This window comes from Vidua macroura, chromosome 5 (assembly GCF_024509145.1).
Source record: "Vidua macroura isolate BioBank_ID:100142 chromosome 5, ASM2450914v1, whole genome shotgun sequence".
In the NCBI taxonomy this organism is placed as follows: Eukaryota; Metazoa; Chordata; class Aves; order Passeriformes; family Viduidae; genus Vidua; species Vidua macroura.
In genome coordinates, this window is record NC_071575.1 from 2,824,879 (window position 1) to 2,837,132 (window position 12,254).

Here is a 12,254-nt window from a genome sequence, read left to right on the forward strand (position 1 = left end):
CTCGTCTCCCGGCAGGGGGGAGCGCTTTTCCCCTGTAAAGCTCCAGGACTATCCCTGCAGCGTTCAGGAGGGAAATCCTCTCCTTTTCGCTCGTCCTCTTTTTCTCTTCCCAAGCAGGCTTACGTTCAAGTTTCTCCCGCAGGTCTCTTTCTCGCCCTCCCGGCAGGACTTCGCAACTTCTGCCGCGGTTCCGCTGGCCTTTTATTTGCTTTGTTCTTTTAGCCCTGGCCTTTATTATTTCTTTTTCCCCTGTAATTTCTCATTCCCCGCAATGCACAAGGACCGGGAGGCTCCTTCCCTTTGCCCGCGGGGCAGGACCCTCCGCCGGGCAGCGCCGTTCCGCCTCCGCCGGGAGCGCCCGCAAGGCAAAGGATGGCCTAGAAATTAAGCAGCACTTCCGAGGTGGTACATCTGCCTCTCCCCCCCCCGCCCCCCGCCCATTTTCTTACACCGCCTAGGATTTCTCCGTGTGTCTCCCAGTCCTGTACTTTTAAAGAGAAATTTCAATTTGCCGCCCCGAGCCCGAGGTGCTCGCGGAGAGGCGCGGCGCTGGCCTCTCGGGGAGGAGGCGAGCGCGGGGCGAGCGCGGCGCTCCGCACGAAAGGCCGGCGCTGCAGCGGCGGGGAGCGCCCCCGGCCCGCCGCCCCCCCCGGTCGGCAGTCGCTGACCGCGGGGTCGCTCCCGGACCCTGCCCCGCTGCCAATAGCCCCGGGGGCGGGCGCCCATCGCGCCTGGGTGCGCGGGGGAGCCCACCGAGCCCATGGGCGGCGGCGGGGCGGCAGCGGCGGAGCGAGGGGCGCCCGCCCGGACCGCGCCGCTGCCGCCGCCGCGGGAGCCCTGGCGCCGCCGGAAACTTTCCTCGGCGCTCAGCGCCGGCTCCCTCTCGGTGCTGCTGGCCCTGGCGGCGAGGCTGGCGCGGGGGGAGCGCGGCCGGGGCCCGCGGGGCTGGGGCTGTGTGCCGCCCGGCGCGGTGCCCCTCTGCCTGGCCGGCGCCTTCTGGGGCGCGGGGCGCTGCCCGGTGCGGGGCGGCGTGCGGCCGCGGGCGGCGGCGCTGCTGCTGCTGCTGCTGCTGCTGGCCGCCTGCTGCGGGGGGGAAGCGGTGGCGCAGACGGCGCTGGCGGCGGGGGAGGAGGAGGAGGAGGAGGAGGAGGAGGATCACTTGCTCTCCCTCGCCGCCACGGGGGTGGTGCTGAGCTGCCTGGCCGCCGTGACATGGCTGGTGCTGAAGCTGAGGCAGGGCGTCCTCATGCTCGCCGTGACTAGCGCGGCCAAGACCACGTCCCTCGTCGCCTTGGAGAGGGTCCCGGCGTCCTGGCGGCCCTACCTGGCCTACCTGCTGGGGCTGCTGGGCATCCTTCTGGCCGGCTACGCCGACCGGCTGTGGCCCCCGCGGCGGGCCGCCCCGCTGGCCGAGCCTCCCGCCGCCCCCCCGGCCGCGGACGAAGCCCCGGTGCTCAGGCGGCGGCGGCGGTCCAGCTCCATGATCTCCCCCGAGATGTCGGGCGGCGGCGGCAGCAGCGGCAGCAAGACCCACCGGAGGACCTCGCTGCCCTGCATCCCCCGGGAGCAGGTAGGGCAGGGGCTGGGGGGACTCGGGTCCCAAACTTTGCCGGGGGTCCCGGCGGCGGCGCGGGGAGCTGCGCCCTCCCGCCGCTCCTGGCCGGAGGGGCCGCGCACGGTGCGGGCTTTCCGCGGCGAGGAGAGCCCCGGGACGCCTCGGGACGGGGCCGGGGGGGAAGCCGGGCTGAAGCCGGGCTCTCCGGACCAGTCTGACTTGCCCCGGCTGCGGGCAGAGGGCTCGGGGTGTGCTTTTCCCTTACAGCTGTCACCGGCGCTGGCTTTTCCTAAAGCTGGCAGAGGGTGGGCTGGGGTGGACGGTGCCCGCTTGGCTCTCGGGGCCGGTGGGAACCTGCCCTCAGCGCAGCCCTCGGGTTTCCCAGCATCACTTAGGAGCCCCGCTGCTTCAAACCTGTAGTTGCCCGGAAAGGTAGCGCAGCCTTTTAAAACTTGCTTTAAGCTTGAAAGGGGTGTGTGTGCGTGAGCCGAGCTGCTCGTCCGCTCGGTGGGAGAAGTCCCTTATCGGGAGGCTCGTCTTTGCACTTTGCCTCCCCAAGGCTGCTCCCGTGCGTGCAATCAATAGCTCCGGCTCTGTGGGAACCGGTGCGAGGCACACGCGATTTATCTCAACTTTGTTTCCTTCGAGAGGCTGTGATTAGAATGGCTGAGTGAGAACTTTAGTACCAGAGATGCGTTCGTTTCAGTGCGCACCTCAAAAAAAAAAAGTGGAGAGAGAAGCAGTCTGGCGCCGGTATCTTTACTGCACAGCTGTGTAGAGTCCTGACACGGACACAAAGTGGGCTTGGTTCTGTGCTTGAAGTGTTTCTGATTTAAGATTGCCCCACAAAAATACCACTCCGTGGGTCGCGTGTAACTGAGTGTCTTGAAAGTCAGCGCAACCCCTGCTGAGCAGTGGAAAGGGAAACCTGCGGGGAAATAAGGATCAAACGGTGTTAAGTTTTCTCTTTCGATTAGTATTGAAAAGGATTCTGTGCGCTGTGATCAAGTGAAGCATGTTGTCACACACCTAAGGTTTTATTTCAGGTGGCTTGCTGGATAAGCAGCAAAGTATCTTCCAAGTAATAACATCTAACTATCTGGTGTGAGTGGCTAGTTCGTTTCTGGAAATTGTTTGATTACATCCCTTTGTGGTTGGTATTGACATTTCTTAGAAGAGGGCCTGACAACCTTATATACTTGAGACTTGTTTTACAACAAACATACTTCTTTATTTAACAGTTTTGTTTAGGTAAAGTAAATACTTACCACAGACAAATACAGTGTGAAAAAGTAGAAAACTGACCGAGTTCTGACTTTAACAGGAACTGAGAGGCAACGGTGTAAGAGTAATTTGTAAGTACAATAAGGCACGAAATTAAAACTGTTTATGCTTACTTGGTGATGCTAGGCATTTCTGGTGGTTTATTACAATAATCATTTGTAAGGTCCTAAAGCATATTTTCCACTTGCTTTCACACTTCCAATAAATGCAGCCTTTTTAGTTAACATCTCTAAATGGGACCATTCCGAGACAGAACTCAGTGACCATGGCCCTTGTCTTTTTTTGTGGAGGGACTTCAAATCTCCTGCATGTACCACAGTGTTGAACTGGTGATGGATAACAAGGTAGACTTTTTCCCCCTCCCTGATGGTGCATTCCTTGGGGACAGTGGCCAGCTTTGCCCCGGGCAATTCCCACTTCCAGGCTGTGGAGCTGGGCTGGAGTTAGCTGGCAACTGTTCTGTTCACCCGCTGCAGGATTTTGGCAAATTTCTCTTTCTTTTGTTCTCACTCACTATTAATCAATAGTGAGATCTGGTATTGCTTGTGTCTCTGTGTGATTAGAAATGGATGATTATTTTAGAGTTTGGGGAGACTTTCTGTATTTTTTTTTTTTTAGCATAATGTGGCTGTGTGTATTTGAACTTCTCTCCCTAAAAGCTGTTCTCTTAAATAAATGCCAGCATGATAGAAAAATGGAAAAGCTGAAACAAAGCTCTGTAAGGACCTCGAAGGAATGATGAGAGAAGTGGGACTCTGCTACAGCAAACAAAGTTTATGTTTATAGCAAAAATCAGCTCCCTGTAGACTTAAAGAAAGTATAGGTAAATGTTTTTCTTTTGGAAAGTGTTTAAATATAACATGTTAAAAATAGACATGAGGGCTTTGAAAGAAAACCAGGCCTTCTCTTGCCCCTCTATTTTTAAAAAACATCCCCTGAACGTTTCTGGTCTTGTTTGTACATCTGTGAGCTGCCAATACTTTTCATCAGGAAATAGATCCACTTTATTGCTTTGAAACACGTACTTGAATTTAGTGGGTAACATCAGGCAAAGTTTTAGAGATCTTTCCCATCACGTCCTGTGTAACCTTTCCTATTGCTGAGCACTTAATTGAGCTTTTGTTTTTCCAGAATTTGATTCCTTTCATATCTGATGGTTTCTGTTACTAGGAGATTATGTGAAAGTTGGAATTTGTGCATTTTTCTTTTTTAGTCACACACATCTCAATTTTAATCTGAACTCTTCCCTACTAGAATTTGAAGGTGACTCTCTGTGGCATTGTGATGTAAAGGACAGTACCAAGAATTGCAAACTGACAATATGGATATTGTATGAGCACACCTTGTGTTGGCATCTTATCAGTTCCAAAAAGAATCTGAAAAGAAAATCTTTCATTAAAAAAAGCCACCATCCAGAATTCAAATGGTACCATGATGCAACCTTCTGTTGTTGCTAAAAGAGCTCTTTCCCCATTTTCAGTTTAACTCTGTGCTTTTTGTGGTTGCTTTTTGTATATGGTCTCTCTCTTTCCCAACTTTGGCAAATTCTTTGTATTAAAAACTTCCAGCCTGGTGTGTGTGTGTAGATGTCATTGAGGAGTGTGTGCCTGATCTTGCTCCCAGCTGAGTGTTGTCTCCCTGTGATTTATTTCATCAAGGCTGGCTGAGGATGCTCAGCTCCTTGAGGGCTTGCTCAGCGAGATTTGAAAGAGGATGCCCAGCAAAATTATGAATGGATGCACGAGACAGGGAATGAATGAATGAAGAAATACCTTTTTTTTTTTTTTTTCCTTTCTTCCAGTAGATGCAAAAGCGCCACCAAGAAGATTGCTTTTGGAGTTTTTTCTCCAGGTTTTTGCAAACATTTTATCTCTTCCTAAAAGTGCAGAGAGGGGGGTAGGGAGGGGAGCAGAAACGTGTTCTATGTGTTGTTTTTTCCCATTAAAATATTATAATGCCCATGTGCTCCAGAGCTCATGCCTCTGGTCAATGTGTTAATCTCGACATGCAGCAGTCCAAGGGGATGATTTTGCCTTGGTGGGTAGAATGCTGCACAGCAGATTGTAGCTGGGCAAATTTAAACCATGCTGAAGACTCCTGATTTTGCTTTTGAGCTATGCTTGTTTGCTTTGTTTAGGGAAGCTTTCAGCTACCTTGGATTTATTACAAGTATGTGTTATTTGCAGCTGCTGCAAACAGTTTGATTTGCTTTTGCAGGATTTTTTTTTTTTTTTTACCTTGGTCAGACGACTGTAGCAGTGTCTGAAGGACTTTTTGCTAGCAGGTGACACAGCCCTGTGTGAGAGAGGGTGCTGAGCCTTGCCCTGATCCATGCAGGAGGCAGCACTGGGATGGAGGAGCTGCTCCCATGTCCCCAGCTGCCAGGCCAGCAGCTCCACGTACAAACTCCTGTCCGTGCTCTCTGCCTCCTAAGGCAGACAGGTTTTCTATCCATTTTCCTTATGTACTTCTGTTTTGCTTTGTATTTCTGTTTTCCTTATGTATTTCTGTTTTGCCCTCCTTCTGGGCAGTTGGAGAATTAGAAAGCTCTTTGCCTTCCCGAGGGACATCTGAGGGTCTGTCACTTACTTTCTGCTGGTTTGAGACTTGGTCGCTGTTTTGTTCTGCTGCATCTTTCCCATCCCTTTCCTCCTTGTTAAGAGTTATTTTTTTCAGACCGGTAACCTTAGTGCCAGACTCGTCTATCTTCCTTCAGCAGCAGCAGTGGTTTTTTTTGGTTTTTTTTTTTTTTTGCTCGAGTGATTGTTTTTCATGGGGTTCTGGGTGGTAACTGTGCCTGTTCCCAGCCCATAGCCTGGGAAAGTTGTGTGCCGGGATGTCGTTATCACCGCCTGTCTGTGGAGTTGAGAAGACAATACTGTAACAGTTCACATGGTCAAAGATATCTCTGCAGTGATAAGATCTAAGAAACAGTGGAGAAAAAGAAATATATTTGTCAGTTTTTCTTTTTTTCTTTTTTTTTTTTTTTTCCCAAGGGGAAAATTAAGACTTTATCTCTTCTCATTTTTGATAATGACAGCTTTGGTAGTGCCAGGAATATGTTGCTTCTTCCCCTTTGCTGATTCTTCTTCATTTTGCCTAAAAAAGTAGAGAAATGTACCCTTATATTAGAACCAATTTTTATTAATATGGATCCTGTGCTCTGGCCTGAAAATGGGAGCGATCAGGGTGCAGCATAGAGAAATTTAAAATTTTAGAGGGGAGCTGGCAGATTGAATTTAGGTACTGAACTTTGTGTCTATTAGGCACGTGAGGTTTTATATACCATATTCCTCCTGCTAATAGGGTTTATTGAGCTGTAATTACTCCGATAAGATTTAATGGCATTGCCATTTAGGTCACTAAAAACTGAGGAATACTGAGGAGTTATGTCATCTGGTGACTTGCTGAAACACAACCACGTAAAATATTAAAGTAAGGCTCCAGGAAAAATCACCCAGGGATTCCAGACGTAATGCTTTATTTTCTTTTGCATGGCTTCATTTACGCAAACCTGCTCTACTTGGGTTTTTTCATTTCTCTTTCAGCCTCACAAAAACGCCAGAACTGCTGCTGAAACTCTCACGAAGGGCTTAGAATCTATTTTTGTCAATTGGTTAAATCAAGAAATGTATATTATGGTATACTGGTAAAAAAAAGTAAAGTACAGTAGTGACTTTCTGCTCTTTCTGCCTGAAGTGTGAAAATGCAAAGCTGGGGAACTGAAAGAAATCCTGTGTACTCTGGGTTGTCATGTTAATTAAATAAACAGCCAGAACAGTGACCCTGTGTATGAAATGTGTTTTGAGAAACTTGTTGGGGGTTGGAGGGGAAAAACAGTGACACATGATGTTTTGGACATTAACTGTGACATTTGTATGAATTTGTCCTAATCTGCTGGTGGTGTTCTCACATTCCAACTGTTTTTTTGTGGGAGACTGAGGCATAGCTGTGTGTTGCAAATAGAAGGAATTTTTCTTTAAAAAGTAATATAAAAAAATAATCTCAGCCTGGAAGTGAAAAGGTTTGCTGGGTTTTAGTGCCTGCAAACCGCAGGGCTTGGAATGGGGGTGAGCTGACTGCACCCTAAACAACTTGAGAATGAGAAGAACACTGCTGCAATTAAGGCTTTGAGCCAGTTGCTGTGATTTACCTAGGTAATCTGATGGAAGATGTACAGCTTGTAGCATATCCCTTGACAGATAAGGAAAGAAATGTACAGATTCAGATAACAAAGTAGAAGAAGTCGTGTTTTACTTTAAGCAGGGAGTTTTAATTTTTTTTTCCTCTGCTTGGTTTTGAAGAAGTTTTTTTATGAATTACCAAACACTTTCCTCAAAGTCTCTTCTGTGTTAGTCAGGGTGTCATTCAAAGAAATACCTCTCATTTCGAATATGCAGTTTTTCAGGTTTCAGGAGGGAGGTGGTGGGGTTGGTTTTTCTTTTTTTTTCCTTGTTTGATATTTTTTGTTATTTTTTTTTATATTTTTTGTTATTTTTGTTGGTGGGTGGGTTTTTTTTGTTTGTTTGTGTGTGTTTGTAGAGGTTTTTTTGCTTTTTGTTTGATTGTTTGTTCTTGGGGTTTTTTTTGTGTTTGAGTTGTCTTGCTCTAAGTCCTGCTGCGAGTTTTGCTTTAAGCCCTGCTGCAAGTGGTAGCATCAGTTCTTTGTATTGGGAGTAATAATTAAAAAAAAAAAAAATAATGAAATGCGATATGTGTCTGAGTTTTAAGTTGTGGGTGGAATATCAGCGCTTTTCCTTCCGAGCTGCTTTTGGAGATTCGCTGGGGCTGTGGGAAGAGGATGCGCCCTACCCTCTTTGTCAAGCTTTGGCTTCTTCCACTTATTTATTTATTTATTTATTTATTTATTTATTTGTTATGAAGGGTTTGAGCGGCTTTTCTCCTCCCTCCGTGTGGGTGCATGTCGTTGTGGCGATCTCCTGGTGATGGTGATGGTGATGATGGTGATGAAGGCGGTGCCGGTCCCTCCCGCAGCGGGCGGGCGGTGCCGGCGCTGGCGGGCGCGGCCCCCTAGAGGGCACGAGAGCCAAACCGGGCACGAACATCATCCACAAAATCTGTCCGTGGTCCTTAACTCAGCCCGTGCCGGGATCTGCTCGGCAGCGGCCGCTCCAGCCCTCCCTCGCTTCCCGCAGCCCGCGGTGGCACAGCCGGGGCTGGTCCCGGCGGGTCCTCCCCGGTGCTGTGCACCTCTGTGTCAGCATCTATGAACGAAACGTGGCAAATGCCACGTGAAAAGCAGGATGTCCCCCTCTGCTCTGCCCTGCTGAGGCCACGGCTGGAGCTCGCTGTCCCATTCCGGGCTCCTCAGAGCAAGAAGGACAAGGAACTGCTGGAGAAGGTTCAGTGAGGGTCATGGGGATGATGAGCATCTCTCCTGGGAGGAAAGGCTGGGAAAGCTGGGCCTGTTTAGCTTGGAGAAAAGATGATTGAGGGGGATCTTATCAGTGCATCCACAGAGCTGAAGGGTGAGTGCCAAGAGCCCAGGGCAAGGGGCACCAGCTGAAAGACAGCCAGCTCCACCTGAATGTGAGCAAAAAGCACTGAGCACTGGAACAGGCTGCCCAGAGAGGCTGTGGAGCCTCCTCTGGAGAGATTCAAAGCCTGCCTGGCCACCACCCTGTGTCTCCTGCTCTAGGTGGCCCTGCCTTGGCACAAGGCTTGCACTAGATGATCTCCAGAGGTGCCTCCAACCCCAGCCTTTGTGTGATTCTGTGCAATGTGCTGATGAGACCAATGGTCCTTCGATGCTGTTGAACACGGATGGATGGATGTTTTCATGGTGCCACCTCAAGGGCTGCTGAGCAAAAGGGAAAATATGCAGCACAGGGAAGATACTGGTGGTTATAAGAGTTTGGTCAGTGAAACTGAATTGTTCATTTTTGAACCTGACAAGAAAAGGGTTTTGTGTCAGCTGGCAGTGCTGGTCACTGAGAAGATTTTGTGTGAGGGAGGTTTTATAATGAAATTTAATATGAAATGACATACAGAATGATTAGGGTCCACAGATAGCCCAAACCTCTGAGCCTCATCTAAGAAGGGACTGAAATTATACATAAAAACAGATCTGAGGGGTATTGATGACATATTTGCCTTAAAATTGTAGAATATAAAGGAATTTGGAAAATAAAACAAAGCAAACCCATCCCCAAACCTCAAAACAAACTCCCCCCAAACTTTTTATTTTTAAGCTGCTGTGAAGAAGTCTGATTGTGTAAGATAGAAATACACACTGATCGTGGAAAATACGTGCATGTCACAAGGTATGAGCAAAGCTCTTCCTGCTTAGACATTTGTATTTATTAGTTATTGCAGTGTATAGGTTTCTGATGCCAAACAAGTTGGGGATTAGAAAAACTGTTTTGTTTTTCTTTTTAAAAAATCTGATTCTAGTTAGGAAGAAAGTTCCCAGTTGCTGGCTCTGTGTGCTTTAGTGACTGTACTGCTTTTATCTGAAGTGCCTGCTGACTAGGACCTATCACTGCATGACTCTCTGTATTTTTACTGCAATTAACTACTGGAAAAAAATTAGGGAGAAGATATTTATGAACATCAATACAGCGAAAGGCTCTCCTTCTGCCCCTGCACAAGGCTGGAAAATTACAAAACCTCCACATATCAGAAATAGCTCAGAGCATAGCTGAGGCCTCCTTGGCTAACACCCCCAATCCACCAGTGAAATATGTGGGGTTAAAGTGGTTTATTTGACTTTTGTAGTTTCTAGGTTGCTGGAGTTGGCTTTGTTTTGTACTAAGATTTATGCTTTGGTTTGAATTTTAAAATAAAGTAAAATTACATTCTGCGTCATTTTGTTGGGTGTTTTTTTTAATGGGATTTTTGTCTGCCTAACTCTGTAGGAGTGGTGCTTTTCAAATATCCTCATGATGCTTTTTCTGATGGCTGCTGAAGTCCTGAGGCACTCCCTGCTGACAGTTTAAAAAAAGTAACCCTTCCTCTCAGACTGGTTGGTCCTCTTCGAAATATCTCAGCTTCATTAAAAGCTCTGTGAAATATAAATATGATGATGCCTGCTGGAAAACTATTGCTGTGTTTTGAGGATGAAGTCGCTGAGGGTTGTTAGGTTTATTATTTGTTTTAAAAAAGCTTCTTGTTCCTGGTTGTCTTTGAGTAAATCATAATACTGTAGGGGAACAGTTATTACTGAACTTCAAAAATGAACATTACTTATTCTGAGCAGCATCCTTCTGACTGATTTTTTTTTTAGTAAATTTGTCCATAAGTACATTTGCGATATGAATTCCAGACAGGGAAAGCATTGAGCATTTGAGTGGTGAAGGTTAATTATTTTTTGAACTATTGCACTCCCAGCAGGTTGATGATACCTTGCTGGCATCTCTGTGTGCTGGAGCTGCTGCCAGGCTCCAGCAATAACCTTAATTGCTCCTCACCCTGGAGTACAGATACTTTGAGTCTCTTGTACTTTGGCTGTATGGTTTTAAATAAACCCATGCCTGTTTGTGTTTAATGTCACAAAGGAGAGGCAGAGCATTAATCTCTCTCGTTACCGATGTTACATGAAAATATTGATTCTTGGCAAATACATACACCCCAAATTTACCTTGAAATGTGGCCTCTGAAGAGGCCAGAGTGGGGGGCTGTGTGCTGTCAGTGCAGGCTGCAGAAGCACCCTCAGGAGCCTTTCTGTTTGCTGCCTGAGCAGCAGAGGATGAGGGTGGTGCATGGGCTGAAAAGCCACGTCCAAGCAATTTGTACTCCACTTCTGTGGGCAGAAATGTAGATGGGCTCTCCCAAGCCTTTTGTTGCCTGCAGAGTAAAACTTGTGAAACCCTGTCTGTGCTCGAATGTTGACTCTCAGTTGAGATGACAGCTGTGGAAAGGTGCAGAGCTGTGTGTGAAAGTATAGATGAAAAAGGGCTGCACAGCCTTATGTACTGGCTACCCTTGCCTCTGTGAATGCAGTTTCAAGTGCTTTTGAGAGTTTGTGTGGTTTTTTTTGCTTTTGTTTTCTTTTTTCTCTTTCCCTTCCTGGCTTCTCTTCCCCTTTTCTCCTTTTTTTTTTCTTTCTTACTGATTGAGCTCACCAGCTGGCAGATCTAATTGGGGTTTCCTTGTAGGGTAGACTCTGCTGCTTCATTTCCTCTACAAACCCACCCCCCAGTGCAGCTACCACTATTTCTGTATTGCTAATGCTGAAGTCCTCCCCCCAAAACTCACTTTTGAAAGGCAAAAAGCTGTTGGATGCTGCACTGAATTCCCTGGTGCATTTCTCTTCAGCTCTGCTGGTGGTGCTAACTACAGGTTACTCTTGGCAAAGTCTGATCACTGTATTTTGTGTTGATAAGGAGCTTCAGGGCGTTTGGGTGCATCTATAATTGCAAGATCACTGAGATGTGTTTCATGTGGCTGGAGTTTTAGCTGGAATCTGTCCCTGGGATTGTTACAGGAATGCTTGTGCTGAAATGCAGTCTGCCTGTTACTCTTGTGGGACAATGGATGCCTTCACCCTCTCACTCAGGGATATTTTAAAATTCATGTTGAACAAGCAAAGGTTTGTTAAATTACTAACTAATTGTAATTTACTAATTGTAAAAAATGCTATTTTTCTTAAATTTTCTTTGTAAAGGTTAGTAATCATGTCCTCCTGCCTCTGCTATTTTCAGCCCTCCCAGGGTAACAGGATGATCCTTTCACTTCAGTCCTTAGTGCAGAAGGAGCTGTGTTCACATACTAAAATCCAAGGAAAACCTCTTAATTTTTTTTTCTTAACAGCTAATGAGTCTTTTTCTTATTCTAAAGAAATAAGCTAACATTGGTTGTGCTGCTGAAAATGTCACCTGACACCTTGTGGCATGTTTTTATAGATGTGTGCACACACATACAGGCATTTATGTAAATGTTCATATATGTATGTATGTATACACACAAATTAGTATTGTGCAGTCGAGAGGGATGGAGTTCTTTGCTTGACTCTGACAGCACAGTCAGCAAGCCTGAGTTACAGATGACAGGGTTCTTTCTGAATATTAGATCATATTTCCTGATGTTTCCACAGGCAGGCTTGTTTATTAAATATGTCAGCTTTAGTAACTATTGCTTGACTTCTGACTCTTTATTGTTTAAATATTTCTTCTTTCTTGATTTACAAATGTGTGCCAAGGTGTGCAATTATTTGTTAGTTATTTGTCAACACTCGAGTAGTGATTTTTGATCAACAAATAACCACTTATGTCTTACAAATGATACGTTCCAGTGTTAAATTTGGAGATTGGTGCCACAAGTCTTTTTTATATTTGCGTGGCCATCCCAAGTTTGTGTATTTGTTCCCTTGTTGTTGTCTAAACTGAATTTCGTGTTTATTAAAGATAAATTTTGCAGGTTTGGTGTGAAACTAAAATGAGACTGTAGCTTCTTT

General features: G+C 46.8%; 1 protein-coding gene across 1 annotated transcript in view; it reads left to right on the plus strand.

Annotated features, from left to right (window-relative positions):
• Positions 1-1,345: 1,345 nt before the first annotated feature.
• Positions 1,346-12,254, plus strand: part of PDE3A (phosphodiesterase 3A) — a 223,594-nt gene continuing 212,685 nt past the window's right edge. Inside the window, exon 1 of the mRNA XM_053978622.1 lies at positions 1,346-1,570. Coding sequence (XP_053834597.1) covers positions 1,481-1,570 — 90 coding nt within the window. The 5' untranslated portion in view covers positions 1,346-1,480. The remainder of the gene's footprint in view (positions 1,571-12,254) is intronic.